General features: G+C 60.2%; 4 protein-coding genes across 6 annotated transcripts in view; 2 read left to right on the plus strand and 2 right to left on the minus strand.

The window, feature by feature from the left end:
- Nucleotides 1-493, plus strand: HPDL (4-hydroxyphenylpyruvate dioxygenase like; the record flags this gene model as incomplete). The annotated part of the gene is made up of 1 exon (XM_019530619.1): nt 1-493. A coding segment is annotated over one exon (492 nt), but the record flags the coding sequence as incomplete, so codon positions are not given.
- A 1,022-nt stretch (nt 494-1,515) lies between these two features.
- On the minus strand, nt 1,516-10,714 carry MUTYH (mutY DNA glycosylase). Its single transcript, XM_019531331.1, has 17 exons — nt 10,463-10,714; nt 10,107-10,225; nt 8,119-8,252; nt 7,795-7,834; nt 6,858-6,931; nt 6,729-6,770; nt 6,580-6,651; nt 6,291-6,404; nt 5,857-5,954; nt 5,438-5,582; nt 4,799-4,886; nt 4,198-4,392; nt 3,731-3,876; nt 3,146-3,319; nt 2,963-3,013; nt 2,228-2,403; nt 1,516-1,753 (listed from the first exon to the last, which is right to left on the minus strand). The coding sequence occupies exons 2-16, from the start codon at nt 10,216-10,218 to the stop codon at nt 2,269-2,271; spliced, it is 1,620 nt and encodes a 539-aa protein (XP_019386876.1). The 5' UTR covers nt 10,219-10,225; nt 10,463-10,714; the 3' UTR covers nt 1,516-1,753; nt 2,228-2,268.
- A 176-nt stretch (nt 10,715-10,890) lies between these two features.
- TOE1 (target of EGR1, member 1 (nuclear)) lies at nt 10,891-17,117 on the plus strand. The gene is made up of 8 exons (XM_019531332.1): nt 10,891-11,196; nt 11,974-12,014; nt 12,639-12,735; nt 12,969-13,127; nt 13,724-13,983; nt 15,062-15,233; nt 15,757-16,239; nt 16,271-17,117. The coding sequence occupies exons 1-8, from the start codon at nt 11,086-11,088 to the stop codon at nt 16,520-16,522; spliced, it is 1,575 nt and encodes a 524-aa protein (XP_019386877.1). The 5' UTR covers nt 10,891-11,085; the 3' UTR covers nt 16,523-17,117.
- A 1,863-nt stretch (nt 17,118-18,980) lies between these two features.
- The window catches only part of TESK2 (testis-specific kinase 2), a 101,805-nt gene continuing 94,921 nt past the window's right edge, over nt 18,981-25,864 (minus strand). For all 3 annotated transcript variants that reach the window (XM_019531333.1, XM_019531334.1, XM_019531335.1), the window contains exons 10-11: nt 25,263-25,404; nt 18,981-23,527 (exon numbers count right to left, since the gene is read on the minus strand). In XM_019531333.1, coding sequence (XP_019386878.1) covers nt 22,524-23,527; nt 25,263-25,404 — 1,146 coding nt within the window. In that variant the 3' untranslated portion in view covers nt 18,981-22,523. The remainder of the gene's footprint in view (nt 23,528-25,262; nt 25,405-25,864) is intronic.

A 25,864-nucleotide genomic window follows, 5' to 3' on the forward strand; every position in this document is an offset into this window, starting at 1 on the left:
GGGCTGCGGCTCGTGGGCCTGCGGGCCGCGCCCGCGGACGGCTGCAGGCTGGTGCTGGCCGAGTCCCTGCCGGAGCAGGGCCCCAACCAGGTGGACGCCTTCTTGGCGCAGCACGGCGGGGCCGGCGTCCAGCACATCGGGCTCCACACCGCGGACATCGTCTCCGCGGCCCAGACGCTGGCGGCGGCCGGCGTGCGGTTCGTGGAGCCGCCCCCCGCCTACTACAGCGAGCCGGGGAAGGCGGAAGAGATCCAGGGGGCCGGGCAGGACCCTGGGGCGCTGGCACGCCACGGCATCCTGCTGGACGCGGAGCTGGCGGGGGAGACCTCCTCGCCGCAGGGCTACTTGATGCAGATCTTCACCAAGCCTTTCTTCCCCGAGGAGACCTTCTTCCTGGAGCTCATCGAGCGCCGCGGGGCCTCGGGCTTCGGGGAGGGCAACATCCGGGCCCTGTGGAAGTCTGTACAGGGCTACATGGACCGGCAGCAGTAGGACGGCAGTTCTGGGGGGGCGTGCTTGTCCTCTTCCCCTCTCCCAGGGCCCGGGGTCGATCCTTACCCAGCGCCTCGCATCCCACGGCGGCTGCAAGTGGGTTGAGGGCCCTTGGCTCGCCCCCCTGGGAAGGCAGACGGGCAGCTGGGGGGGCGACGTTCCCAGGGCCCCTCCGGCTGGGGCTGCACCAATTTCTCACCGTTCCTGCTGCCGCTGGGTTTTACTGCCCTCCCCCTGGCCCCCGGGGCCGCTCCGGCCTCATGCGCCTCTAGCAGGGTTCGAGGCCAGTCCAGGCTGGGGCTAGAAGCTACGGGAACCCTCCAGAGCCGCGGGGCTTCCCCCGGCTGGCGGCTGGCAGACTCCCAGGGCTGCAGGGCCCCGCTTTCCCCTCTGCAACCACGCTCCGGCTCCGTCCTCGAGTCTTGGGAGCAGCTCGGCCCCAGCCCTGCCCGAAACGGAGCGCGGAGCACCACGCTGCCGTGCTCCGGGGCACGAGGGCAGCCCCTGCTCCACACGCGCCAGCACACACGCTCCTGCTGTTTCCTCCCGCGGGGGAGACTTACCCCATAAGGGCTGGGAACTCGTTGTTTACTTGAATTACCGAATTATTAAAAGTCAGAAATTTTTGCTTCCCACGAGGAACTTTCTGTGGCCAGGCTGCATGCGACATGCTCACCCGATTCTCCTGCTGGGGACAGGGACCGGCATGGTCTGTGCCCCCGGGGGCACTGCGCCGGACACAGCACGGACCGGGGGGGGGTGGGCGATGCAGCAAGTGCAGGAGGCGGCCGCTTGCCCATGGAGCAGCGAATCCCACCATGCGCACGGGGCACCAAGCTGGTGTCTTGGTCCTGCACGGCTCTGGTTGGCCTCAGCCCTGTCTCCCGCGCCGTTTGCTGGACCCTCTGCCCTGGCTGGGGTCAGGCATTTCCCTGCTATTTTGCTTCCAGGACTCAAGGAAGGAGGGAGTCGTATGACATTTAGTGGAACCACAAACCTGACTTCTAAATGTTTTAGTAAAAAAAAAAAAAAGAGGATTTATTAGGAAAACATTGGTAAAAGCAGAGATAAAAGGAGCCGGCGCCTCGTGCTCCGACCAGCGTCCGATACAGCCTTCCAGAGAGCCGGGACTGCCCCGCCGGCAGGGCGCGCGCAGGGGTCTCTGGGGGCTGGGAGGAGCAGACGGGCAGCGGGTGGAGGCACAGCTGGTTCCACGTGGCATCACTGTCCGATCCCTAGGTGCACGCAGACCCCACCATGCCTACGGGGGGAGATGGCAGGGAAGGGTCAGCGCCTCTCGCCCTGCAGGAAACGTCCTGTCCCGGCGACGAGTCCACCCTGCATCCAAGTCAGCCACGCACAGGCTGACCCCCCGGTTTCAGGTTCAGTTTTGAGGGTTAAAAAACAAACAAAAACAACCCAGGCTTTTCCCCCTCAATATAAGCCCATAACTATAGACAGACCGAGCGCTCTTGCAGAGTCTGGGAGAAGTGGCCAATAAGCAAGGAGAGAGACTCATAGGACTAAATACCCTAAAAACACCCAAAACAGCCCTGAAGACAACCTGGCGGACGCAATTAATTTTATCGCGTGTACAGCGGCAGTGTCCGGGGCCCAATACCGGCCGGCCCCGCGGCCACCCTGCGGCCGATTCTGGTTCTTTTGGAGGATGCCAGGAGGACAGCCACACACCGAACGCGGGACGACACCCCACAGCTTGCGCCCCAGGACTCACCAGTGGGCTCCAATCCCGACCGACCCAGCTGGAGACCACAGTCACTTTGCTTTGAGGAAGGCGTGAAGGGAGAGCTGGCCCCTGGCCAGGCTGCCAGCTGCAGCCGTCTCCACCTTCCCCCAGCCAGGCGGGCGGGGGGCATCCTCGAGGGCGGCACCCCGCTTCCGCTTGGAGACCTGGGGGCAGGGGGCAGGGTTCAGGGATGGAGGAAAAAGCCAGTGCCATGTGCTCGTGTGACCACGGAGGCAAGGAGTCCCCCAAAACAGCCAGGGCAAACCCTGCCATGCATGCAGCTGTGTGGCACAAAGGCCCTGCCACTCCCGGGGAGGGAGGAGTTGCCCCTGCCCGACCCCGACCCCACAGGGGGTCCTGGGTCTGACTCCGAGTGGGAGAGCCAGCCCCCAGCCAGGGACCTCTGGGTTTCTCCGTACCAGCAACATGGCTGGCACCCCCCGCAAGGGGAGAAAATCCCCTCCTGGCCCCACCTGTGACCCCCAGGTGTGGAGCAAGCTGCTCCAGGAGACTGCACTCAGGTGCCCCGGGGGAGGGCAGGAGCCTGGCAAGGTCTGAGACCCCGGGGCAGAAGCGGAGATGCCCAGGGGATCCCAGGAGACAGGTTGGGCCCTACACACGGGGGAAAGAAGAGACTCCCCCAGCTCTACCCGCGCAGGGCCGGGCTGAGACGTGCCGTGCCGCAGTCCCAGACGCTGGCCGTGCCTGCACCGAGGTCCTCACCGTGCGGGGTCGCTTCTCCTCGCAGCTCTGCCTCTCGCAGGCCTTCAGCACCTGCGGGGAGACCAGGGCTGAGCCCGGCAGCCGGGGAGGGGGGCCTGCTGGCCCCCACGGCCGCAGGGTGCAAAGCAGGAGACCCCGAGAGGGGAAGGGACACGCACGGCTGGGTGCTCTGCCCCTAGGTACCTTCTTCATGGCCGTGGAGACAGCAGCTGCCTGGAAATCAGCCTTCGTCACCCACCGGGAGGCCGGCAGCTCCGGCTCCTCCTCCTGCTTCGCTGGCGCCGTGGCCCCGGGGCTGCCGAGGAGCAGGGAGTACACCACGTACGTCTGGTGGATGTGGGAGAAGACATGGACGACCTGGGATGCAGAGGGGGAACGGGGTGTTACCATCCGCAGGGCAGGGTGGGGGGGGAGGGAGGAACCACGAGTGAGCCGAGTTGTGTCTGTTCTCAGCCTCGGGGCAATGAGTGGCAGGACCTGGCTGAGGGGTGCGGGGCACTGGGGCTGAACAGGGAACCCGGGGACCCTATAATCAGGGCAATGGAGGATGGAGCAGGTGCAAAAGACCCCACCGAGCTTTCGAAAAAATCGGCCAACACACCGTGCCAGGAAGCCCAGTGGCAACCTGTCACGACTGCTACCCCCCTCCCAGTGCCGCAGGGCCCTGGGGCAAGGTCCCGTCTGTCCAGACACGTGGCAGCTGCCCCCGGTAGTCAGAGAAGCCAGGCCCATAGGGCATGGCCCTGACCCCCGCACGGCCCGACTCACCTCCCCGATGTGCCGCAGGCGTCCTGCTGCAATGGCCGTGCCCGTCTGGGCCTGGACGTGCCCCGCCAGCGCCTCCCTCTGCTGCTTCTCCTTCAGCCCCGGGGCCACGAGCAGGCTGGGGAACTCCCAGAGCCCCGCCAGCAAGCCTGGGAGAGACGGGTCTCAGCACCCGGGACGGACGCCCCGTGGCTGCCAGCGGGAACCGAGAGCCTGAACTCGGCGCCCGCTTCTGTTGCTCTCTGCTGGACTCTAATTCGCCCACCTCCTCCTCCAAGCACAAGGCCCCAGAGCAGTCCCGGTGCGGCAGGCAGCGAAATTAGAGGAAGAGACTTCTCCCTGCGCTGGCGGGGACGCCGCCCAGGGTCCCGCTGGCCTGCCTTGCAATGAGGAAGGGGCTTTGTTTCTCTGGAGAAAGGAGCCGCCCCCCTCCAGCTCCCAGCATCGCTGGCACCCTTGGAGCCCGGTACCTGAGCCGGGTCTCTGCACGAGCAGGAACTCCGGCTCCCCGCGGCGGCCGCTCCTCTCCAGCACGCACGTGGCCGTCCGCTCCACCCGGGGCTGCTTCTTGGCGGCTTTCCTGGGGAAGTTGGCCACGCCGAGGCTGCTGTCCCATGGCTCCGAGGCAGGGGGGCACAAGGGGCAGCTCCCCGAGGCGCCGGCAGCTGCAGACGTGAAAGCAGCCCGTGAACCCCGCATCGCTCCCCTGCCCACGAGCACCCGCCGCCTGCTGTCAGCGCATCCTGCTCTGGCAGCCGGCAATTCAGACCCCAGACGGGGACCTTGGCCAGCCCAGGCAGAGACTGCGGGGTGAGACCCCGCCGAGGCTGCCCTGCCTCCTCCCACCGCGCCCAGAGCTCGCTGCCGGGCACCACTGCCCCTTCCCAGCACAACCCCAGCGAAACCCCCCTCTACGAGACCCTGAAGCTGCCCCATTGCCCCGCCTGGCTCCAGCACACGGCTGGTCCCTGTGAGACCACCGCCCCCCAACCCAGACAGGACCCTGCAGAGGGTGAGCAAAGGGGCACAAGCAGTTTCCTCCCCACGGGGCGGCCACGTTCCCACACCTACCGCACTCCTCGATGTCAGGCCCCGGGGGGCAGCTGGAGGGGGCTTTTCCCAGCAGTCTCCTGGAGGCAACTTCCAGCTCCTTCTCCACCTGTGCACGGAGATGGGGTCAGCGACAGGGCAGTGGGTCCGCTCGCCCCAGCTCCGTGGGGAGTCTGGTGTGGACAGCCCCCTGCCATCGTGCCCTGCAACGGCGTAACCCGGGCTCAAAGCACAACAGGCTTGCCCCGGTGGGAATGGGCCTGGGCACTGGTGCTGGCTCCAGGGCCCAATCCAGTCCACAGACAGGCCTGCAAGGGATGAGGCGTGCAGAACCGGGCTAGACGCTGCCCTGGGGATGACGCAGCCCCAGGGTGAGATTGCCCAGCCCCTGCAGCTGTTCCCCGCAGGCGTCGGTCCCTGCTGCTGACAGGGGCCCCGAGCCCAGCAGGAAGGCAGGTCTGTGGTCGTGGCGTTGCAGGGCCAGAGGGGACCTCGGGACTCAGCAAGTCACAGCTCTGCTAGGCAGGGAGGGAAACGAAGACCCCACAAGGCAAAGGGCCTTGCCCAGGGCCACGAAGGAAGCCTGTGGCAGAGCTGCCCCCTTGACCCCTGGGCCACGCGCAAGCCCGAATCCTCTGCGTGGGCCAGGCCCAGACCTACCCTGCGCTGTGCCCAGCAGTGCGGCCGCACGGGGCACTCCGCACACAGCGGGGTCTTGGGAGAGCACACGGTCGCCCCCAGCTCCATCAGCGCCTGGTTGAAGTCTCCGGGCCGGGCCCGATCCACCAGCACGTGGGCCAGGTCCCTGCAAGGGAACGGCGGCAGGAGTGGGTGTGGGTGGCCTGGCGAAGGAGTGAATGACGGACAAGAGCAGCCTGCCTGCTCTACGAGGGCAGAGCAGAGCCCGCCCCTACCCCAGCCATCCCCAGATCAGAGGGGGCCTGAGACCCCCTACAAGGCCCACCTCAGTCACCCCGACCAGGCTGGTGCATTTGGGCTGAGGCAGGAGCCAGCACCGTGCCGCCCCACACGCCCTCCCCCATCTCCCCTCGCCTCTTTGACCGAGGCGCAGCTCCTACCAGAGGTGCTCGGTGACAGGCGGGCTGCTAGCATCGGCGCCGAGGCACCGCAGGCGGCACAGGACCCGCGTCACGTTCCCGTCCACCACGCCCGTGGCCTGGCGCAACACAGACAGGCAGCGGTTATCGGGCAGGAGCGCACAGGCTGGGAGGGCAGCTGGGCCAGCCTGCGCTCCTCTGGGGTGAGGAGCGAGGCCAGGCAACAAGGCCAGGCTGGGGCTGGGCACAGACACCCCAGACCCAGGCTGCAGCACGAGGCCTCCTCTCAACGCCCGGTGCCCCTGGGAGAGCCTGGCTGGTCCTCAGATGTCGCACCCTGGGCACCAGGGTGGGCAACCGGCAAGCGGGACGTGCCACTCGAGGCAGAACCAGAACAGCCGCCCACGGGGCCCCCATCCCCAGCCGCGGTCGCACCTGGGCAGCGCTCTCATTACCTGCCCGTAGGAGATGGAGGCGATAGCGCCTGCTGTGTATCTCCCCACTCCCGGCAGCAGCTTCTGCAGCTCCTCAGCCGTCCGGGGCATCCGACCTGCCAGCTCGGAAACCACCTGGGGGTCGGACGGGACCAGTGAGACAGCAGGGCAGGACGCCCAACTCGAGGAGGGGGCAACTGGGAGCCCAGCTGGAGCTCCCGGTGACCCCTCGGTGACAGAGCAGAGGGACCATGGTGCTGGGGTTCCCCTGGGAGCCGCTGGCAGGAGGAAACGCCCCCACCCCGGGTACCTTGCAAGCTCCTTCCTGCAGCCGCTTCCCCCGCGAGTAGTAGCCGAGGCCGGCCCACAGTGCATTCACTTCCTGTCCCAAAAGAGCACGAGGCGTTACGGGGCTGAGAGACCCAGAGCAGCACCCGTACTCTCTCCTCCAGGACTCACCTCCAGCGACGCGTCGGCGAGCGCCTGCAGCGTCGGCCATTTCTGCGGGCAAAGGAAGCAGGGGGCTGTTAGCGGGGGAGAGCTGGGCAGGGGCCATGCAGGGGACCCCCGGGGCGGCGGGCAGCTCACCTGCATCCAGCGGGTGTAGTAGTCCATCACTGTGGCCACCTGCGTCTGCTGCAGCATGACCTCCGACACCCACACTGCAGGCAGAGGAAGCAATACGATCGCAGGGGCCCGTGAGGCGCCGTCCCCTCGTGCCATGTCCCTGCCTGCCCTGGGGAACTGGGGGGAGCAGAGATTCCCAGGGCCTGGCCTACATCTACCATATTTACCCAAATCCAAAACAGCTTCAAATTTAAGGCGACCCCCCACCAGAATGAGTTTCTAGATGCTGACAATTCAGACACATGTTCGAATTCCCCGTGTCTAGAGTCCAGTTATCAGAGGGTCACCTTCAACTATAGCATGGAAAGCAGCAGGGTGTCACGTGGCCTGTTCCCCGCCACCTGTATCCCCCCCCTCAGCTTGGTCCCCCAGAGAAAGAGGGGGCAGAGGTAGCAGGGAGCAAAGGCTGCAAGGGGCAGGTGAATAGTGGGGGCAAAGAGGCATCTTGAACTCCAACCCCAGGCAGGAGGTTGGGGTCGGAGCTTCCCTAGTCCTCGTATCCAAGACAAGGGACATGTTAACGGGGGAAAATACCTCGCCTGGGATTCAAGTAAATATGGTACCTAAACATGCATGCACGCGTGGGCACGGGCATGTATCTGAGGCAGGCTCAGCACCGAGGCTGTGAAGTGTGTCCCAAGCACCTGCCTGTTCCCTCAGGCTGCTGCTGTGCTTCAGACCAAGCCACAGACCCGCAGGGCTCAGGTGCAGGTGGGCACATACGGGCTGGCCTCTGAAGAGGCCTCAGCGGGTGTTTGCTGCAGGCAGGTTTGGAAAGGGGTGCGACCGAGTCCATGCGTGGCTGCTGTTCCCCCGCCCCGAGCTAAGGATCATCCCGCCACACGCCAGCACGCCCCAGTAATCAGAGAAGAGAAGCCTTTGGGGACAACCATCTCACCTGAATACGCTCTTCTGTCCACGTCCGGTTCACTCACAGCCTGCAAGGAGAGAGAAGGAACAGGAGAGTCCATATCTCAGGGTGAATAAACACCTCTCTGCAGCCTGGGAACCTTGAACCAGACAGCCAGACCCAGGATCTCCTGCCTCAGGAGGACGCGGCACTGAATGGAAACACACCAGGAAACCAGCACGTCTGGTTTCAGGATTGGAGACCAGCACTGGCCAGAAAGCCAATCTGTCTGCAGCTCCACGGCTGCACCGAGGATGTGGCCCTGTCCCTTTGCCCCACGGACAACCCACGTCCGACCCTGTCCTGCATTACCAGTCTCCTCCAGGGAAGGTCCCGCTTGCATCTGTCGTACCAGGCAAGCAAGGACGTCCGAAAGGCCTCAATCTCGGCTGTGTCGACAAAAAGATGGAAGGCAGACGGCTGGGCAGGTGCTGGACAGTTTGCTCCTGTGCACACACACAGAGATGCCAGTTAGGATCGGGGCCACTTGCTAAAGGGATGGACAGAGAAGAGGGGAAGGAAGGAAAGAGACTTTCCATCTGCCCGGAGAGACCACGAGGATGAAGACGGCAGCTGCCACAAAGCCACACTGGTTCCCAAGGGCTGCGCAGGCACCGCCAGGACTCAGCAGGATTCAACCAGCTGCTTCCCAGGCCTCTACATGCTGCAAACCCCGCCTCAAGGCCCCTTCCTCCAGGCTCCCATATGCTGAACCCAACCCACTAACCCCTCCGCCCACCCAATCCCAAGACCGAACAGAACCATGAGATTAAACAACAATGAAGGAATTAACACAACACCCTCATCTCATCAGAACAAGGCAAAGCTCATCACAACAAAGACTGTTCTGTATGTGCCTTTCATGACCCCCAAACAGCCTTCATTTAGATGAGAGGTGGCCAACCTGGACACGCCTGCCAAAACGGTCGGCCCCCGCTGCCTCGGATAATGCCACTTTGACCCCGTTTGCTGCAGTCAGCAAACAGAGCACGGCACAGCGGCAGGTACTGAAAACAAGGAGCCCCGCGGTACCACTTGCAAGAGAAGAGCGCTCAAGGCAGAGGTCTGAGAAGGCAGGGAGCTGAGCTCCCCTGCGGGCATTAAAGCAAGGCTGTCGAACTCATCCAGCCCGACAAGTGGCATGCGAACAGTTCATGGGCTGGTCGGATGCCGCAGGGCCAGCCCCGCAGGCTGGATCAGGCACAGACGTTCCTCCCCCTCCCCCGGCCCCGCATCGTGGACCCAACATGCACGGTGTCCAGTCTGGGGCTCCACTGGGCACTTGGCTGCCGTTACGGCAAGATGCCCCACTGCACCCAGCATCAAGGCAAAGTCTGCAGGCTGGATGACCCCGCTGTGCAGGCCAGATCCAGGCCACGTGTTAAAGCCAGGTCCTGCACGATGGGTACACGATAAGGGTTTACAAAATGTTAAATAGTAATGGGAAAGTCGCTAGAGATTTATTAGTGGCTCTCTCTCATCAGACAAGAACTAGGGGCCACAGGTAGGAAGTTTTAAGCTAACATAAGGCAGCTCTTTATCACCCAGAGAGGCATTAAAGGGGGGACTCGTTGCCACCAGATGTGGGGGAATGTGAGAGGCCAGCCAGATTCAGACGGGTCAGACCCGTGCTGGAGGAAAGGGGCATCAGGAGCTACTGAGCAGGGGAGCGAGGGACACGGCCCCTGCATCAGCCCTTCGGTGCTGGAGGCTGCAAGAGGCAGAGTAACGGGGGGAAACCCTGCTTGGACCCAGTTGTTCTCCCTGCAGCCTCCACTCTGCGCTGAGGTGTGACAGGATGCTGGGACTGGGTCTGACCCAGTCCACAGCAGCTCTTATGTTCTCATGAGAGCGGGGAATTCGGGGCCAAGCCAGACCAATGCTTGACAGGAGCTGAACTAACCAAGCCAGCATCACTCGCAGGCAGGCTTTGCTGCTATTTGCCAAAAAGGTGACAAGGACACGCTTGAAAGCTGAACTCAAGAAAACAGACAGGGACAACAAGAGCTGGGAGGAGCCGAACGACTCCAACAGCACCACAACCTCAACCAAGCAGCAGCCTGCTTCCAGGTGAGGCATCTCCCTGCCGCCCGAAGCAGAGGAGAGGAATCCCAGCCTGCTCCCTGCTCTCCCCTGCGGAAAGACCTGCTGCCTCTGCGGGCGGGTCCGCGGCTCGAGAACCAGACTCTTTGGTCACCCCCAAACGCATCCTAGAGGTCACCCCCCAACCGAGCGATTGCCGGCAGCCCGCGTTTGCTGCCGTCCCAGCCCAGCCCCGCCAGCGCTTCCTGGTACATCACCTCTCTGGGGCGCCACCGTCGCCCCGCACCTGCCAGACGATCGCTTCGCCGGCCCCGCGCCCGGCTGTGGCCTGCGCCCAATGCCAGCAGCTGCTGCTCCGAGTCTGCCCATGGCCTGGCTGGGGGCAAGGGGAAACAGGTGTGAGTGGACGTGGGAGCCCCCCGCCTCCCAGGCGCCGTGGACCGTGCGCCATGGACCACAGACCATCACCATGCACTGTGGACCGGGGACCCTGGCCCGTGGACCATGCACCGTACGCTGTGGACTGTGCGCCCCGGGCAATGAGAGGCTGGCAGCCTCCGGGCCCCACATGCCCCGACGCGGCTCCCGCCCGCACCGAGCGCTCTCCCTTTACCCGCACGCTGAATTTTCCCGGGAAAACACTTCCGTGTCGCGGGGACCAATCAGAGCCTCCCTCACCGGTGAACAGGAGCCGATCAGAACGAGCGCCGGAAGGGCGGAAGAGGCGGGCGGGCGAGTTCTCGTTCCGAGGGGGGAAAGGGCGGGATTAGCGGTTCACTGATCAATCAGCGCTCCTGACAGGCGGACTGGCGGGCCAGCCACCAATCAGAGCATTGGATTCCTCCCCGCCCTTCCTTCAGCCACGAGGACCCCGCGGGGGCTGCCCGAGGCAAACGCCTGTCGCGTCCAAACGGCGCCGAGCGGGGCGGGGACCCGGCGCCGAGCTGGGTCGTGGGCCGAGGCCGACCGCGAAAGCGCGGAGCGAGCCGACAGGGCACTTGCGCGGGCAGACCCGACGCGACTGCAGAAAGGAAGGACCCCGAGCGGAACGCCCCGGAAGCGGTATCATGGCGGCGGTCTGAGCGCGGTGGTGGCGGCCTCGTGAGTCTGCGCCTCCCAGGGCCCTCGTCCGCGGGGGGAAGGAGAAGGCCCCCTGGGGAGGTTATCCCGGGAGACTGCCTGCGCCCGACCTGAGCCCTACACGTGCGTCCCGGGCGGGGCGAGCGCGGCGGGACGATGCCCGGCTGGCAGGTGCCGGTGGTGGACGTCCAGAACGACAACTTCAAGGAGCTGTGGCCCTCCATGCTGCTGGCCGTGCGCACCTCCAGCTTCGTGGCCGTGGACACGGTGAGCAGCTCCTGGGCGGGAAGGGGTGAGCCCGCGAGCGGGCCAGCCTGCGCCGCCCCCCCGGTGCAGTTTGAGATAGTCGGGAACCCCCCCGCAGAGGTATCGCAGTAATTCTGTGCGATAACCGCGTGGCCCGTTCCGTATTTTATCCGGACGTTCGTGCGTTTACCGCATGGCCGGGTCGCTATTTCAGGGGCCTTCCCGAGGGCCTGGTGGGAACCCTGAGCTGCCTGGTGGGTTTACAAGATGCAGCAGGTGGGACCTGCCTCCAGCGAACGCCAGGCGTGGTGTTTCTTGGGGGAGGCCCCAGCTCCATCTGACCCAGTGTCACGTGGCGCATGGCAGCTGGCAGGGAGCGACCTGGATCCCAGCGGGGTTTTCCCCTGCTCCGCCGTGCAGGTTTAGAAAGCGGAGGCCGTGCCCCTCGGTCCCGAGACCGTGCCCGATCCCTTTGTGAATCTCAGCTTCTACCGCATTCCACATGCGGCCACCAGTTCCACATGCTGTGCAAAAAACAAAAAAGTAGTGTTAAGTAAACTTTCTACCCACTAGTCTCACGTTATGACCCTGAGTCGTACTGCGAGGGAGAGCAAACGATAAATCCCTTTTGCTGAAGAAGAGTCTTCTTCACACAAAAATGTCTGAGGGTTGAGAGTGGAGCCGGGTCTCCGATTCACTGCTCCCTGACCATTGTGGGAAGAAGCTGATCTTCCTCTTCACGTCAGGCTCCGGAGGAGATGGCACAAAGCCGACTAACCCAGTCTCCCCTCTCTGCAGGAGCTAAGCGGCCTCGGAACGAGGAAAAGCCTGCTAAACCAGTAAGTAAGTGGTTGCCACCCCGGGATGAAGCAGTATGGGTTGTTCTCATCAGTTTTCACACCGGTCCTGAAACACAGCCTCTTGAGGCTTGGGTATGGCAGGGTGACCCAGTGATCAGGTGACTCGGTACCAGATGCTTCATGCCTTCCCCTTGATGCCAGTCTGGTTTCCTCGTCCCCTTTGATCTGTCTGTTGTCTGAGGCTGGGGGCTCTGCTCATTCTGGAAATCATCCAGGCAGAGCAAGGTGGGAGCAGAGTTGAGGCAGGGATGAGAGATGAATGGCACCAACGAGCACGTGGCACTTGTCCTGTACTCGCCCAACTGCAGGCCTGGGGCTGGGACAGCTCCATCTCCCGGGCAGGAGATGACACACGCTAGCGACCAGGCGGCAGGTGGGAGCAGCAGCAAGTGGAGGTGCCCGCTCTATCAGAGCGTGGAGGGGGAGAGCAAGGATCTTGCCCCTCTTCATGGCTGATGCAGCTTTGGTCGGTTACGTAGACGTGAAACCTGAGCAGTCGGGCGCTCCGCCTTGCACGCCATTTCTCACCCTGAGAACATCCCGCCTGTGCTTGCTGGGATCAGTTGCTTGTTGCGGTGATGCCTCACACCCCCTCTTGCCCAGGTGCATCGAGGAGCGATACAAGGCCGTCTGCAATGCCGCCAAGACCCGCTCTGTCCTGTCACTGGGAATCGCCTGCTTCAAGCAGCTCCCAGAAAAGGTAGGTTGGGGCTGTGACCTCCCAGGCTGTGCCAGACACTGCCTTCAGTTCTTGATGTCCTGGAGAAGTGTGTGCTGGGGGGTCTGCAAGGACCTGATGAAGGAAAAGAACACTCCCATTGAGGGAAACCAGCATCAGGTCCTATTGAAATCGGAGATACCTGGGGGCAGGGGGCAGGCAAGGATGCATGGGGCTCTGTAGCCAGGCTGAGTCCTTGCTGCCCATCCCCACAGTCGGAGAACACCTACCTGTCGCAGATCTACAACCTGACGCTGCTGTGCATGGAGGACTATGTCATCGAGCCGCAGTCGGTGCAGTTCCTTGTGCAGCACGGCTTTGACTTCAACAAGCAGTACTCACAGGGCATCCCCTACCACAAGGGCAATGACAAGGTACTGGTGCCCCGGTGGGCTCCTGTCCTCGGCCCCCTTCACAGCATGGTAACCGGCAGGAGACCTGCTTCAAGGGTGGGGCTATATCTCCAGTACCCGCAGAGGGCTGGGGGGAACCTGCTTCAAGCAGGTCCAAGAAGCTGCAGCCATCATGAGGCCAGTGCACAGGGGGACTTGAATTAGGGGCTGGCTGGTGGTCTGGGACCCCCATCTGTGCCTGCTTGGGAAAGGTGCCTGACTGCAGCATGGCCCCAGGCTGCCCTGTGCTGGAAGGATCACTCCCACCCCCTGGGACAGACCCCATTAAGGTTTCTTAGGCCCCTGCTACGTATTTCATATATTACACAATTAACTGGTGAATCACACAATAAATTTAGACCAGCCTCATGGGCAAAATAATGATCACCCCATGAAAATGACAGTGCAGCTCTAAAGAGTGCTAACCTGCTACAAATCTAGTGGTTGAAAATGTGCAACACTGCTATAGCTAGTTCCAAGCTGGCTTGAATTTGAACGTGTAGCCAGGCCTGTACTGGGGACAGGCCTCTGCACAGCCAGGAGTAGCATGGAGCTAATCGGAGCACTCCCGTTCCCAGGGCAATGAGAACCAGAACCAGAGCGTGCGGTCCTTCTTCCTGGAGCTGATCCGGGCCAAGAAACCCCTGATTCTGCACAACGGGCTTATCGACCTGGTGTTCCTGTACCAGTGCTTCTACGCCCACCTCCCTGACAGCCTGGGCACCTTCACCGCCGACCTCTCGGAGATGTTTCCCGCCGGCATCTATGACAGCAAGTATGCCTCTGAGTTTGAGACCCGCTTCGTGGCCTCCTACCTGGAGTATGCCTACAAGAAGTGGTACGTGGAGCCCTGGTGGGTCTGGGGGGAGGGCGCAGAGTGCTTGGTGTCGTTCTGTACCTTCTGGGTCTTCATCGAGCGTTCAGGCCCCGGCCCGAACACATTGGGTAATGTGTTAGCTCCAATGCATGCAGCTTGGGCAGGAAACGGGCAACAGGAAGGTGGAGGTTTTAGCTGGGCCCATCCATCCCCAGGATTTCCAGGGAGGGGCAGGAGAGCTCCACATGCAAGTACAGTGCTTCCATCAGTGATGCACAAGGCACAACTGTGGTTTGTACTTCAGTTCAGAGCCTAACTGACAGCTTCCCAAGCAATGGGGATGTGCTGCTGCCCAGGTAGCATGCACTCCTGCAGGCAGGAGGTGGAAGCAGCCTGGTCCATCTCTTGCCCTCTCCAGACAGTTCTGGCTGCAGCAGGAGCAGGGCTCTAGAACAGGCAACCTGCAGCAGGCAGCCCCACGAGTTCCCCCAGGAAGAGAGTCCTGGCTCTGCGCCTGAGGAATCCCGTGCTCCCCGACTGCAACCGTCGGGTGCTTTGAGATGGGGAAGCCCTCTGTGAACAGGCAGGGCTGGCTTCAGCACTTGCAGACCTGACTCGCTGTTGCCCTGCAGTCTCTGTCCCACAGGCTTGACCGAGCTGGGCAGGACCACAACACCTCCCTGCCCAGCCCTCATCTGAGGGTTTCCCTGGCATTCCTTTCCAAGGGGGTCTCCCACCCTGGACCCATTCACTTGCTGACATACAGCTCCCTTGCATCATCCCTGGCTGTCACCAGGCTGGACCTGCCCTGCCCTGCCCTGCCCTGGCAGCTTTGCCTAGCACCCCCAGCCTCGTTGGCCAAGCCATACCAGGGCAGGAGGACCCTTCACTGGGTATGAGGAGGAGGAGCTGTTGAATATTCACCCTGGTGACAGACTTAACTGCTAAAAGGTGGCTTCTCCCTGGAGACCTTCCCAAGCCTGGGCTGAACTTCTGAGAAGCAGAGGAGATGGTCTCCAGGTGAAACATTTCCCCTCCCTGCCCCAGTAAGGCCCGGGGAGCTCAGCTATGAGCCTCACTGCGCCTCTGTGCATTCCAGCAAGCGGGAGAACATCAAGCTGAAGGACTCGAGCAGCCAGCACCTCACAGTAGAGTTCTGCAGCTACCCCGCCAGCATGGCCCACTACATCGACTACCGATACTGCTCGCTGGAGGGCGGCAACCACAGCACAGCCCAGGCCAGCAAGGTCTCTGTCTGTGAGACCTTCTCGGTGAGTCGTGCGACTGTCCCTTGCTGCAGGTCCAAGGACTAGGCCCAGGGAAGGCAGACGGGGAGCTCTGGTCACCTGGTCTCATGCCTCAGGAACAGTCCTTGCAGTCAAGAATCTTTCAGAGCTGGAGTGGAAACAAGCAGCCCAGAATAAGCCTGTGCCCAGGGGCACGGACTGCTGGTAGGGGGTGGCCCACTCTGGATGCCAGGGCCCCCCCCCCCCGTGAGGAATACACACTGCCTGGGCCAGGCTCTGAGAACAGGGAGAGTTGGCATGGGACAGGGTCCGCAAGAGACCACCCCAGCACCTGCTGCTAGTTGACCAGCATCATTTGCTGTCTGTGGCCTGCAGAGCTGTAAACTGACTCCCTAGATCGCCTCAGGTGATCAGTGAGGCTCCATGGGCCTCCTGGCTGCCCCTTGGCCCCAAGAGGAGGGTTGGAGTTGGGCTGCAACTGTAGGGGAACGGGAGGTTCTTCCTGCTCTACAGGCTGTGCTAATGTCTCCCCCTTTCCTCCTGCCAGGCCTACGGGTGGTGCCCCAATGGGATGAAGTGCACCCAGTCCCACAACATTGACCTCATCATCGATGAGGACGAGCGGCTCCGGGCCGAGAAGCGGAAGAAGCGGAAGCAGAGGTGGAAGAGGCGCAAGAATGCGGAGGAGGCTGTCAAGGCACCGGAGGAGCCAGGGGCAGTGGAGGGGGTCCACAACGGGGAGGGTGGGCCCCCGCGGAAGCAGTGCTGCCCAGGCCAGCAGGGCAGAGTGGGGTCGGATCCTGTGGGGAAGGCACCCAGCAAGGAGGCAGAGAGCACCGTGGATTGGACTGCAGATGTCAGGGTGGAGGAGTTTGGGAGTGCCATGGAGCAGGAGGGCACCACACAACCAACCGCTGGAGGGAGCGCCTGCCATGGCGAGCAAGAGGAAGGCACAGCAGAGCCAGGCTCCTTGCCACCGCAAGACTGCTCCCTGGACACCGCTGCTGGCTCCCCCGGTGGGAAGCCCCCGGTGGGAAGCCCCCGGTGGGAAGCCCCCGGAGGCCGAGGCCTCACCTGCATATGGGGGCATTCACCGCGCTGGCTTTGACGCCTTCATGACTGGCTACATCATGGCCTATGTCTGGATGCTCAAGAAAGGGACGGCTGGCGAGTCGGGGCCGTGGCTGCCAGACTGTCACAACAAGCTGTACCTCAGTGGGAAGTCAGTGCCGCTGCAGATCGTGAAGAGCTTGTTCTCCAAGTCCTCCAAAGCTCACTGCCAGAAGATGAAGCTGGCCTGGGCCAGTGGCTAGTGTGGGGCAGGGGAAGGGTTGGGGGGAGGCTTAGCTCTTTCATTTTCCCTCCAGAAGTTTGAGGCTTTGACTCCATGAACAATTTGTGGGGTGAGGGGAGGGACCATCCTGTTCTTGTTTAATGCCAGGACAATTAAACTGCTCTTCCCCCAAAGCCCTACATGCTTGTCCTTTGGGGCAGTACATGATCTGTGCCAGCTCTGGCTGAGCTCAAGCATGGAGCTTTTGGGGGCCAGGGCCCATGTTCAGCCTGCACCTGGAGTTTCACCCGTGGTGGCATAGAACTGCTCCCTGCAAGAAAGCGGCTGAGGTAAGAGCCCACTGGGGTGGCAGGAGCAGTCTGCGCAAGCTCAGTTCTTTGGAGAACTCTCACACGCTCCTGAGGCCAAGGTGAGAGCTTCATGAAGGTTGGGGGTTGAGTGGGGCCGCCCGGGACTGGGGATCACTGCTGCCACCTTATCCACTGGCTCCTGCCCTGAGGTAGGGGCCCCTAGGATCAAGGGAAAGGGGGTGGCTGCTTCAGCCAGGAGTTGGGCCATCCCTGCTCCCAGCTGCCCAAGTGCCCTTCCCCATAGAGCCCATGGGAGCGCAGGCAGGGAGCAGTGGTGCTCTTGGGGCACTCTGGGATGTGCCAGGCAGGGCCCCAGCAGCCACTGACTGGCAAAGTTGCTTGAGGCACTCAGCTGCTGTGCCAGGAATTCCTAGGGCTGGTAACCAGCTGCTTGGACTCTGACTTCTGGGGAGGGGGAGCTCTGGTACTGTACATGTATTGAACCACTTTGTGCATGTCTGACTGAAGGCAGAGCTGGAGTTGGGTCCCCCTGAACACAGACTCTCTGGTCCAAGCAGCACCTCTATGAAGTGCAGCAGCTGAGGAGCAAAGCAGGCAGAAAGACCTATCCCCATGTGAACAAACCCACCTACCAGAGGAAGGTCCCCCAGGAAAGCAGGATGACAAGTGGTCTCAGCTGACACCAACCTACTGGTAGTTCATAGGGTCCTAGACCATAAGGGCTGGAAGGGAACTCCAAGCAGGACCAGCCCCAGCTGCATAGTCTAGCCAGGGCTTAAACACCTCCAAGGATGGAGACTCCACCACTTCTCTGGGGAACCTGTTCCAGTGCTTCACCCTTGGGCTGAGAGAGCATTCCCTAATATCCAACCTCAACTCCCCTTGCTGCAGCTTGAGCCTATTGCTCCTGTCATCTGCCCCCACCGAAACCAGGCCAGCTCCATCCTTTTGGCAATCCCCCTGCAAGGAGGTGAAGGCTGATATTCAATCCCCCTCGGTCTTCTCTTCTGCAGACTAAATCAGCCCAGTTCCCTCAGCCTCTCCTCACCAGTCCTGTCCCCCAGCCCCTCAACCATTTTCATTGCCTTCTGTTGGACTCTCCAGTGTGTCCACATCCTTTCTGCAGTGGGGGCTATGACTGGACACAGGACTCCAGCTGTGGCCTCCCCAGTGCTGAACAGAGGGAAGAAGCACTGCCCTTGATCTGCTGGCACTGCTCCTGCCGCTGCAGCCCAGGATGCCAGTAGCCTTCTTGGCACCAGGGGCGCACTGCTGGCTCCTCTTCAGCTTCTTGTCCCCTGTCACCCCCAGGTCCTTTTCTGCAGAGAGTTGCTGCCAGCCAGTACCAGTGCACAGGATTGCTCTGGCTCAAGTGCAGGATTTTGCACCTCTCCTTACTGAACCTAGTTAAATACAGCAAGACTCGAGCTACTCTCTCAAGGGCTACCCCACCCTGCCCTGCCTTCCCACTGTAATGAGCCGAGCTGTGAAGCCAGAGCCTAGCCCCTGAGCTCAGCAGCAGGGACACTTCTTGCTGTGAAGCAGCCAGGGCCACGTAGCTTCCTCCCCGTTAAACACTGAAGCATCTATGTTTGCAATAAGAGGGTCTGTGTTTAACCAGGCTGGGAGGAGGGCAGCCCAGGCTCTCCCGTGCTTGCTGGTACAGCAGCGCAGCTTGTCAGGAAGCCGCACAAGTTGGTTGTGCACAGAGGCAGCCAAGCCCTGCAAAGGCCTCACCACTTCAAAAACAAATGCAAGATAAAACCTGCTTGTTCTTGGACCGTAAGCACCAGTGAGGAGTCGGGGGGGGGGGGGGGGGGGGGGGGGGGGGGGGCGGGGGGGGGGGGGGGGGGGGGGGAGGTAGCTTTTACCTGGACAGGAGCCAGCGCTTGGTTTTCTTTTTATTTTAAAAGCAAGTTGGGAAACAATTTACAAAAAAACTGACCAAGAAAAATTATGAAAATAATTTTGCTGGCTTCATCTTTGGTTACTTCTTACTGCGATTCCAACAACACAGACATCCGCGCCTGAGCGGGAGAGCAACTGACATCATAAACAGGATTTGCTTTCTTTACAGCTTCATAAATACCCACAATATTAGAAAAGTTGTTTTGCAAAGATTTCTTCCTGGCAGTGTTAACTTATTATTATACACAGGCTACAAACTTCTCCCTAAGCCTTTAATTACAAGTTTAGCTATTTACAGACTGGAAAATATTAAGACGTAAAACTCCTTCATAAATATGAAAATAGATAGTCATCTGGCAAAGATCTTTAAAACATATTTAAATCAAACATCCGGCTGCCCCGAAAAGGTTATTTGTTTTTTGCATAGAAATGTAGTGACATGCGATACAACAGTAGCATTAAGTGCAAACAGGAATCATTCAAGTGTCTTTAGTTGTACTGGCAAGAAATACCAATATTCTGTTACCCATAATACGCCAACGCCTTCCCAGCGGCCCCTTGCCCCACAGCCCCTCTCTTGGGGCAGTGATTTGCAAGTGCCGTCCTACTTGTATTGTATCAATCAGCAATTTTTTTAAAAAAAAAAATAGCTTATAAGACATTTAAAACTCATCCCAACTTACAAAGATTCAAAGTGAATTAAAATGGTGTAGATTTCTCCTGGGAACACAGCCATGTGTAGAAACAGCTGTTTAAAAGAGCAAAAAATTGCCTCCGGAAGGAAGTAGAAAACATAATAAAACCCGATCAGAACAAACAGCGTTCCTATAAAATGAGGAGTTGGCTTGATGGCTTGCACTAGGCAGAGCAGCCTCCATGAAGGGACAAGGGACACAGGCCACAGACAGATGAAACAGGAAAAAGGAGAGATGGGGCCTTACCGCAGTTCAGCTGAGTTGGCCGTAGCTGCAATCTGTCCGTGCTATCCCAGGGCAAGCAGCAGCTCAACTGCAGGAACATACTGCCGGTTTCACTGGGGGTTAAGATTGTTGCAGTGCAGCTTCGCTTGCTGCAGGAGAGCAGCAGACAGACGCCGTGGCAGCTCAGCCGTTGCGCACCGATGGGCGAGCGGTAAGCCCCCATCCTCCCAATAGTAAAAACCGCCCATCTGTCCATGCCCCTGCATCCACGTAACTGCTCGAGGGGCTGTTCAGGGTTAGTGTTTGCCACATCCAGACCACCCGCCAGGCCTGGCGGTAACCAATACTGCCCCCTTTCAAAACTGGATTTCTGTGCCACATCCACCACTTAAGCAAGGACTTGAGAGGCCTGGTGTGAAGGTGGCATTCCTGGTTCCCATCCCCAGAGGCTACAAAACCAGAGAGCTGCGTCCCCCTTGGGCCAGCTGGCCTGCTACCGGGAGCAGAACTGTTTCCCAAACGAAGAGCCTCTTAGCAGTGCAAGTAGGGGGTATTTTACCAGCTACTGTCTCAGACAAACCAGGAGTTGGGAACAGATGGGTTTGCTGTGACCGGAGCCAGGGCTGTGCCAGAGACCGACTCCACCCAAACATCGCGGTCTGTTAACATGACGGGGGAACCGTGCAGGGCAGCAGGTGCCCATGGTGCAGTGTTACTGGCTGACCTGGGATCAGTGCTCGGAGAAGCGCGAAGGCAGGTGAGAGCCAGCGAGGAGGTGCCTTGTCCTTCCCCTTCCCCTCCGAGGCAGGGCCACAAGTGGAAGCAGGACAGACTCATCCACAGCCCAGAGACAGTCCCAGCTGCACAGCCCCTGGTGTCATTATTGCTCGTTGGTCTGGAGTCAAGATCCCCAACAGGCCTTGTAGCAGCCAACACTGGTGCCGAAGCTGGTGGTTTCCCTCATGCCCAGCAAGGATCAGCTGGCAGTGAAGACGTGTTGGCCGGCACGCTGTTCCCTTTAGAGACTGAGCAGCCAGCGGGGCTCCCTACCAGGCTCTGCGGCTCCCCCAGCCCCGGAGGCCACATGGGACAGGAAAAGGATCGTGCTGGGAATTGGCACTTTTGTGAGGCAGGAGTGTAGGGGCAGGGGGACATCGATGCCCCTTCTTGAAAGCTGCCTATTGGCAAGGGCTGCACAAAGGAGCTTGAGGCTCCTATTCGATTCTTCAGGGCCAATACGTTACGGGGCGATGCTGCCGGCTGGGTTCAGACAGGTAGCACCACCTCTGGCATTCCTCGTGGCCCAGGAAGGAGTTACTGACCCCTCTCAAATGGGCTCTGACAAGCCCTCTTCGGCCGTCTTTGGTGCTTTGAGACGGGGCCAGAGCGAGCGTACCTCTTGCAGAGAAGCTGACCAGCGGGGCTGAGAGTGGCTGTGCAGGGAGAGAGTGGGGAGGTGTGGGTGAAGAAGGGTTGTGTGGGAAACTGTGCAAATTACTATCCTAGAACAAGCTTTCCTTCTGCCTCCATGGCAGGGCCGGGCCAGGCTCCAACATCCACAAGGGCTCCCACCAGGGGGGGGTTTCAAACGCACCTCTGCTTCCTTCCAGTGTCCACCAAAGGACAGAGATTATCATCCTTAATGCCCAAGAGACAGGAAGGAGCTCACTGGGAGAAATGGATCTTTTTTGGGTTCTCTGATAAGCTTCTTGCCTGCCCGTGAGAATCCAGCACGTTCCCCCAAAGACAAGGTCCTTCACCATTGCGCTCACATGGCCAAAAACTGCTGCCGCTTCCACTGCCCTGCAGCCTCCTGTTCCTGGCTGTACCTATGGAGCAAGCTGCTTGGTTTCAAGCAGGGGCAGATGGTTATTGTGGTGGTAAGAGCCTTGCATCCTCAGAACGGCCTGGTGCAAAGGCCGAAAGCAGGCAAGGGGGCCTGGTGTGAGCGCGGCTGGGATCAGCAGTGCCCCAGTGGTGGCTCCCAGAGTGGAGACCAGCACCGAGATGGTGACAACTCAGCTTCCTCCACACCACAAAAACGTGCCAGCACAACTGGCGCTTTCCCAAGACTGCCTGGTACCTGCGCTCTTGAGTCTTCCTCGAGTCTGCAGGCATCTCTCTTTCCCCATCAGGACTGGGACGCACTGAGGGCTGTGCACACAAGCTGCTGCAGCCTGTGTCCTGCTGGTGCTACGGCTGGGACTGGGCTGCTGGGCCAGCCTAGTGCAGCAGTGCTGACAGATCAGAACGGACTCCCAAAGGAACAAGAAACAAGGGAAGGTCCTGTTGTATATGCGTGGGTCAGCAGGTGCTTGGCAAAGCTGCTATGTGCTCCCCTGCTGCCAGACGGACACTTCTTTCCTTGCTCAGCCCTTCAGCCAGAACTTCACCCCCTGCTCCTACTCCTCCGAATGCTTTAGACTTGCCCAGCTCTGCCCAAGACAGCTGGGCAGGCTTCCGATTCAATTCCAGGGCAATGCAGAGATGTAAAAGGGCATGGATGGTCCTTCAGACAAACACACCTCTCTTATCCCCAAGGCCAGAGCAGGTGCTTGGAAGCTGCATGGAGCTCACGGTCCGACCATGTGCACAGTACCAGCTCCTGCTGCATGCAGGCTTGCAAGGCTTCTGGGACCCCAGCCAGGAGGGCATCCTGCCCACTGGCAGTTGCAGTAGTCACCTGCTGCAGTGAGCTAAGGAGCAATAGACACTTGGGAAATTAAATACCGTCTCTTCAGATGCCCTCGGCAGCCTCCTGCTGCTCCTAGGATGCGCCCGGGCTGCCTGAGCTCTGAGACTTAGCACTAGAGAGTTAGAAGCCCAGTGTCTGGGGACCGCTGACCCCACAGGGACGGGTGTGGGGGCTCATGCGCTCTCCTCAGATGTCACACCTTGACTGCGCACCACCAGCTGCTGCCGCACCAGTGGGTGCCAGTGGGTGTGGGGCAGAGCTTCCCCCACCTCTGAATGGCAGCATGTCTTTGTCCTGCTCCAGAGAGGGCTTAACACTGAACAGAGCCTGGGAAGACGCCGGCAGCAGGTTCTTCTGCATCTCGTCCTCTACTTCCATGTCCTCCGAGGGAGTACCGCTGGCAAACAGCTCCAAGGAGCCGCCTTCCTCAGAGGTCACCGAGTTCTGGGTGGAGAGTTCCTTGTAGGCCAGCACCTCAGGCCGAGCTGGTGCCGGGGGCTGGCAGCAGGCCGGGGTCTCGTATGTGTTGCTCACTGGATAGAACCCGTTCTCCTCCTGGGACTCTGGCCCGTTGGAGCAGTCCATGTCCTCCTCCGGCTCAGGCAGGGAAGGAGACTCCTGCCTGCAAGACTTGGCTTGGAAGGGGGGGATCTCGGCCACACCGTACTTACTGCTGCTCAAGAGCTTTTGCCGGACCTCGGCCCCTAGTTGGCTGCAGTCGCACCTGCTCACCATTGAAGACAGACCCCCAAAAGGAGCACAGTCCTTATGCAGGATCTCAGGGGAGACCGGGAGAGATCGGCACCGCCTCCCCGGGAGGGAGGACTCCTGCCAGTCCGTGCTGTATGCCAGTCGAGACTGGGACTGGCCAGCCTTGGGGAAGCCCCCTGCCTGAGGGGAGTGCAAGTCGAACACCAGGGAGATGACAGACTTGCTCGGCATGTCGAAAAACTTGATCTTTCCCCCCTTGAGGTCTTCCCTGGCATTGAAGGGGTTGACCTTGCGGCCTGCCCCCTTATTGGGTGTGTAGTAGGGGTCCTGGACATTGATCTTCCTGGAGGGCTTGCGGGAGAAGATGTCCGACTGGCTGCGCGACAGCCAGATGTTGCGGCGCGGACGGGGTGACTTGGGTGGGATCTTGTCATCCAGTGAACTCAGGCGTTTCACTCCTTGTCCTTTCTCGATCAGGCCTGAATGGGGGAGAGGGGGTGGGAGAGAGAGACACCCTTCAACTTTCATGCCAGAGCTGTGGCAGGGCAACCAGATGAAGGAGGGAGATTCCTCAGCTCCTAGAGCTGCGCTTTAACAGGGAGCATCCTTCCTCCACCTCCCCCAACACACACACACTCTCTCTCTCTCTCACGCATGTGCTCCTGGGTCATAAATTAGCCCAACTCTCCTTTTTCCTGTTGCCTAGACACATGCTTGCTTTGACAGAGCAGCACAGATCCAGCAACCCCAGAGGAAACTGCCCCATTTCCCCCCCTGCCTTTTTTTTTTTTTTTTAAATGTTTCAAGCATCCTTCAAAAAAAAAAAGAAAGAAAGAAAACCCTTCCTTCGCTGCATATCAACCCCCTGGATTACCCAGCCTTACCTCCTTCAAAGACACCCTTTGCCCCTCACTCTAAGCTACTTCTGTGTCTGCACTTGGCAGCAAAGAGGACACTTCTGCTGCAGCTGACTGTTGAATCCGCCCTCCGTGGTAGGAACGAGGCTGGATTTATTCCTTTTGGTTTCTACCTCTGCTAGTGACACATGTAGACTGTATTTCCTTGAGACCCTGCTCCAGCTCAGCTGAAGCCTGAAGGAACTTGCTAGTCCAAAGTGGCGGTGGAAGTGATTGAAAAGAACCCCGTGTGTTGTTTCTTTATCCATCAGGGAACTTTTGGGGAGAAGTTGGGGCACAGAGGACTGCTCCCTACTCTCCTCTGTGGACAACTTCCACTGTGTGCCCGCGCTCTTTGTTCGGCTTCAGAGCTACCCTGCTTCTGCTTCCCGGGCCGTCAGCCCCCAAAGCCGAACATCCGTGCAAGGAGGGGTCTGGCCAGCTTGCTCCCCAAACTCAAAGGAGCGCTCCCACCCCTTCTGCCACCAGGGGGCGCTGTGAGAACATCTGCAGGGCGCAATGCAGATGCCCGGCACCCCCCGGAGCCACTCTGATCTCCTTCCCCTGCCTGATCCACTGCTCTGCTTTCTGCTCCCTACCCTGCCACATGCCACACCCAGAGGCTGCTTGTGCCACTCGGCCACCCCCTGCCCTCTCCGCTGGCTCTGGGATGCTGGCCTTCGAAGGCAAGACTGTAAAGATCTAACTTGTGCAGCAGGAGCCACTGGGCTTTGTGGGGAGGTATTGTTCATTTGTCCTGGTCTGGTTTATGCCCACAGAGGTCACCTTTAAGTGTCCTTTCTCCTCTAATGGAGTTGGCCTCGCTGTGCTGCAGCACCTAGCTTTGCAGAAGAAAGGATCTGAAAAAAGGCTGGAGTTGCAGCAGAGCGTTGTGAAATGCAGGGCGACGTGGCAAAAGACACAGGGGCCCTGGATGGGGCAGGGCTGCCTTCCATGCGGGCCACGACAGGGCTTTGTGCTCATAAGAGTGCTTGACATACTCGATGCACTCTGTCTGATCCGAGCCGCCGGACTGTTTCGGAGGGGCAGCTCTGATATTTCTATCGTACCCAGACACCAAAGCCAAGATATGCTCCAGCTCGTGGTTGTCGATGGAGCTTCTTAAAGGAGCTGGAAGAAAACGTGGTGTACGCACGCACACGTGCTTTTAAACACTACACCTGGTTTGACGGCCTCTTTGGGAATTGGGAGCGGTCACTGTGATGACAAGCATCACATCCTCGCTGGAATCATCTCTAACAGCCGTTGTGGAAACGACCCCTGCCGCACATGCACACCCGCGTGCACACCCACCCACCTTTGGAAATGGGTTTTCTCTCAGCGCTATCCAGATTCAGGAACTTCCTCTCCCGTTCTGACTCCTCGTTCTTCAGGCGGTTCAGAATGTCCTCCAGTGTCTTGACAATGTCAGCAAATGAAGGACGTAACTTTGGGTCCATCTGTGAACATACAAAAGTGCCCCAAGAAGTCAAGGGGGCTCCTCCACACTGTCCACGTGCAGAGAGGAGGACGACGGCTAGAGGGATATAAAGGGGTGCAGGGCAGCTGAGATCATAGGGGCAGCGTTTCACCAGGTGGAGCTGAAACAGACGCTCAGTGCTCGAATGGCGACCAGCAAGGGAAGGGCTGAGAATTTAAACAGAGCAGCGAACAATGATCATTTCACAGTTGGTCGGGTCAGAAGGGACCTGAGCAGATCATTAAGTCCGACCCCCTGCCCTGGCAGGAAAGAGTACTGGGGTCAAACAACCCCAGCAAGGTGTTCGTCTAACCTCCTCTCAAAGCCCCCCAGGGTAGGAGCCTGCACCACTCCTCTTGGAAGTTGGTCCCAGACCCTAGCAGCCCTGGCCGTGAAGTCGCGCCTCCTGATGTCTAGTCTGAATCTCCCCTCTGCCAGCT

The sequence above is a fragment of the Crocodylus porosus genome, unplaced genomic scaffold (assembly GCF_001723895.1).
Source record: "Crocodylus porosus isolate Cpor-Errol unplaced genomic scaffold, CroPor_comp1, whole genome shotgun sequence".
NCBI classification, from domain to species: Eukaryota; Metazoa; Chordata; order Crocodylia; family Crocodylidae; genus Crocodylus; species Crocodylus porosus.

What these genes read in the sequence shown, in the direction of transcription:
- MUTYH (XM_019531331.1), bottom strand. Translation starts at nt 10,218, where the DNA reads ATGGGCAGACTCGGAGCAGCAGCTGCTGGCATTGGGCGCAGGCCACAG. An exon ending in GACGGTGGCGCCCCAGAGAG is followed by an intron (nt 8,253 to 10,106) that starts GTGATGTACCAG and finishes GTGTGTGCACAG; the next exon opens with GAGCAAACTGTCCAGCACCT. An exon ending in ACTGCTGGGCACAGCGCAGG is followed by an intron (nt 4,887 to 5,437) that starts GTAGGTCTGGGC and finishes CTCCGTGCACAG; the next exon opens with GTGGAGAAGGAGCTGGAAGT.
- TOE1 (XM_019531332.1), top strand. Translation starts at nt 11,086, where the DNA reads ATGCCCGGCTGGCAGGTGCCGGTGGTGGACGTCCAGAACGACAACTTC. An exon ending in ACCACAAGGGCAATGACAAG is followed by an intron (nt 13,128 to 13,723) that starts GTACTGGTGCCC and finishes TCCCGTTCCCAG; the next exon opens with GGCAATGAGAACCAGAACCA. An exon ending in GAGTATGCCTACAAGAAGTG is followed by an intron (nt 13,984 to 15,061) that starts GTACGTGGAGCC and finishes TGTGCATTCCAG; the next exon opens with CAAGCGGGAGAACATCAAGC.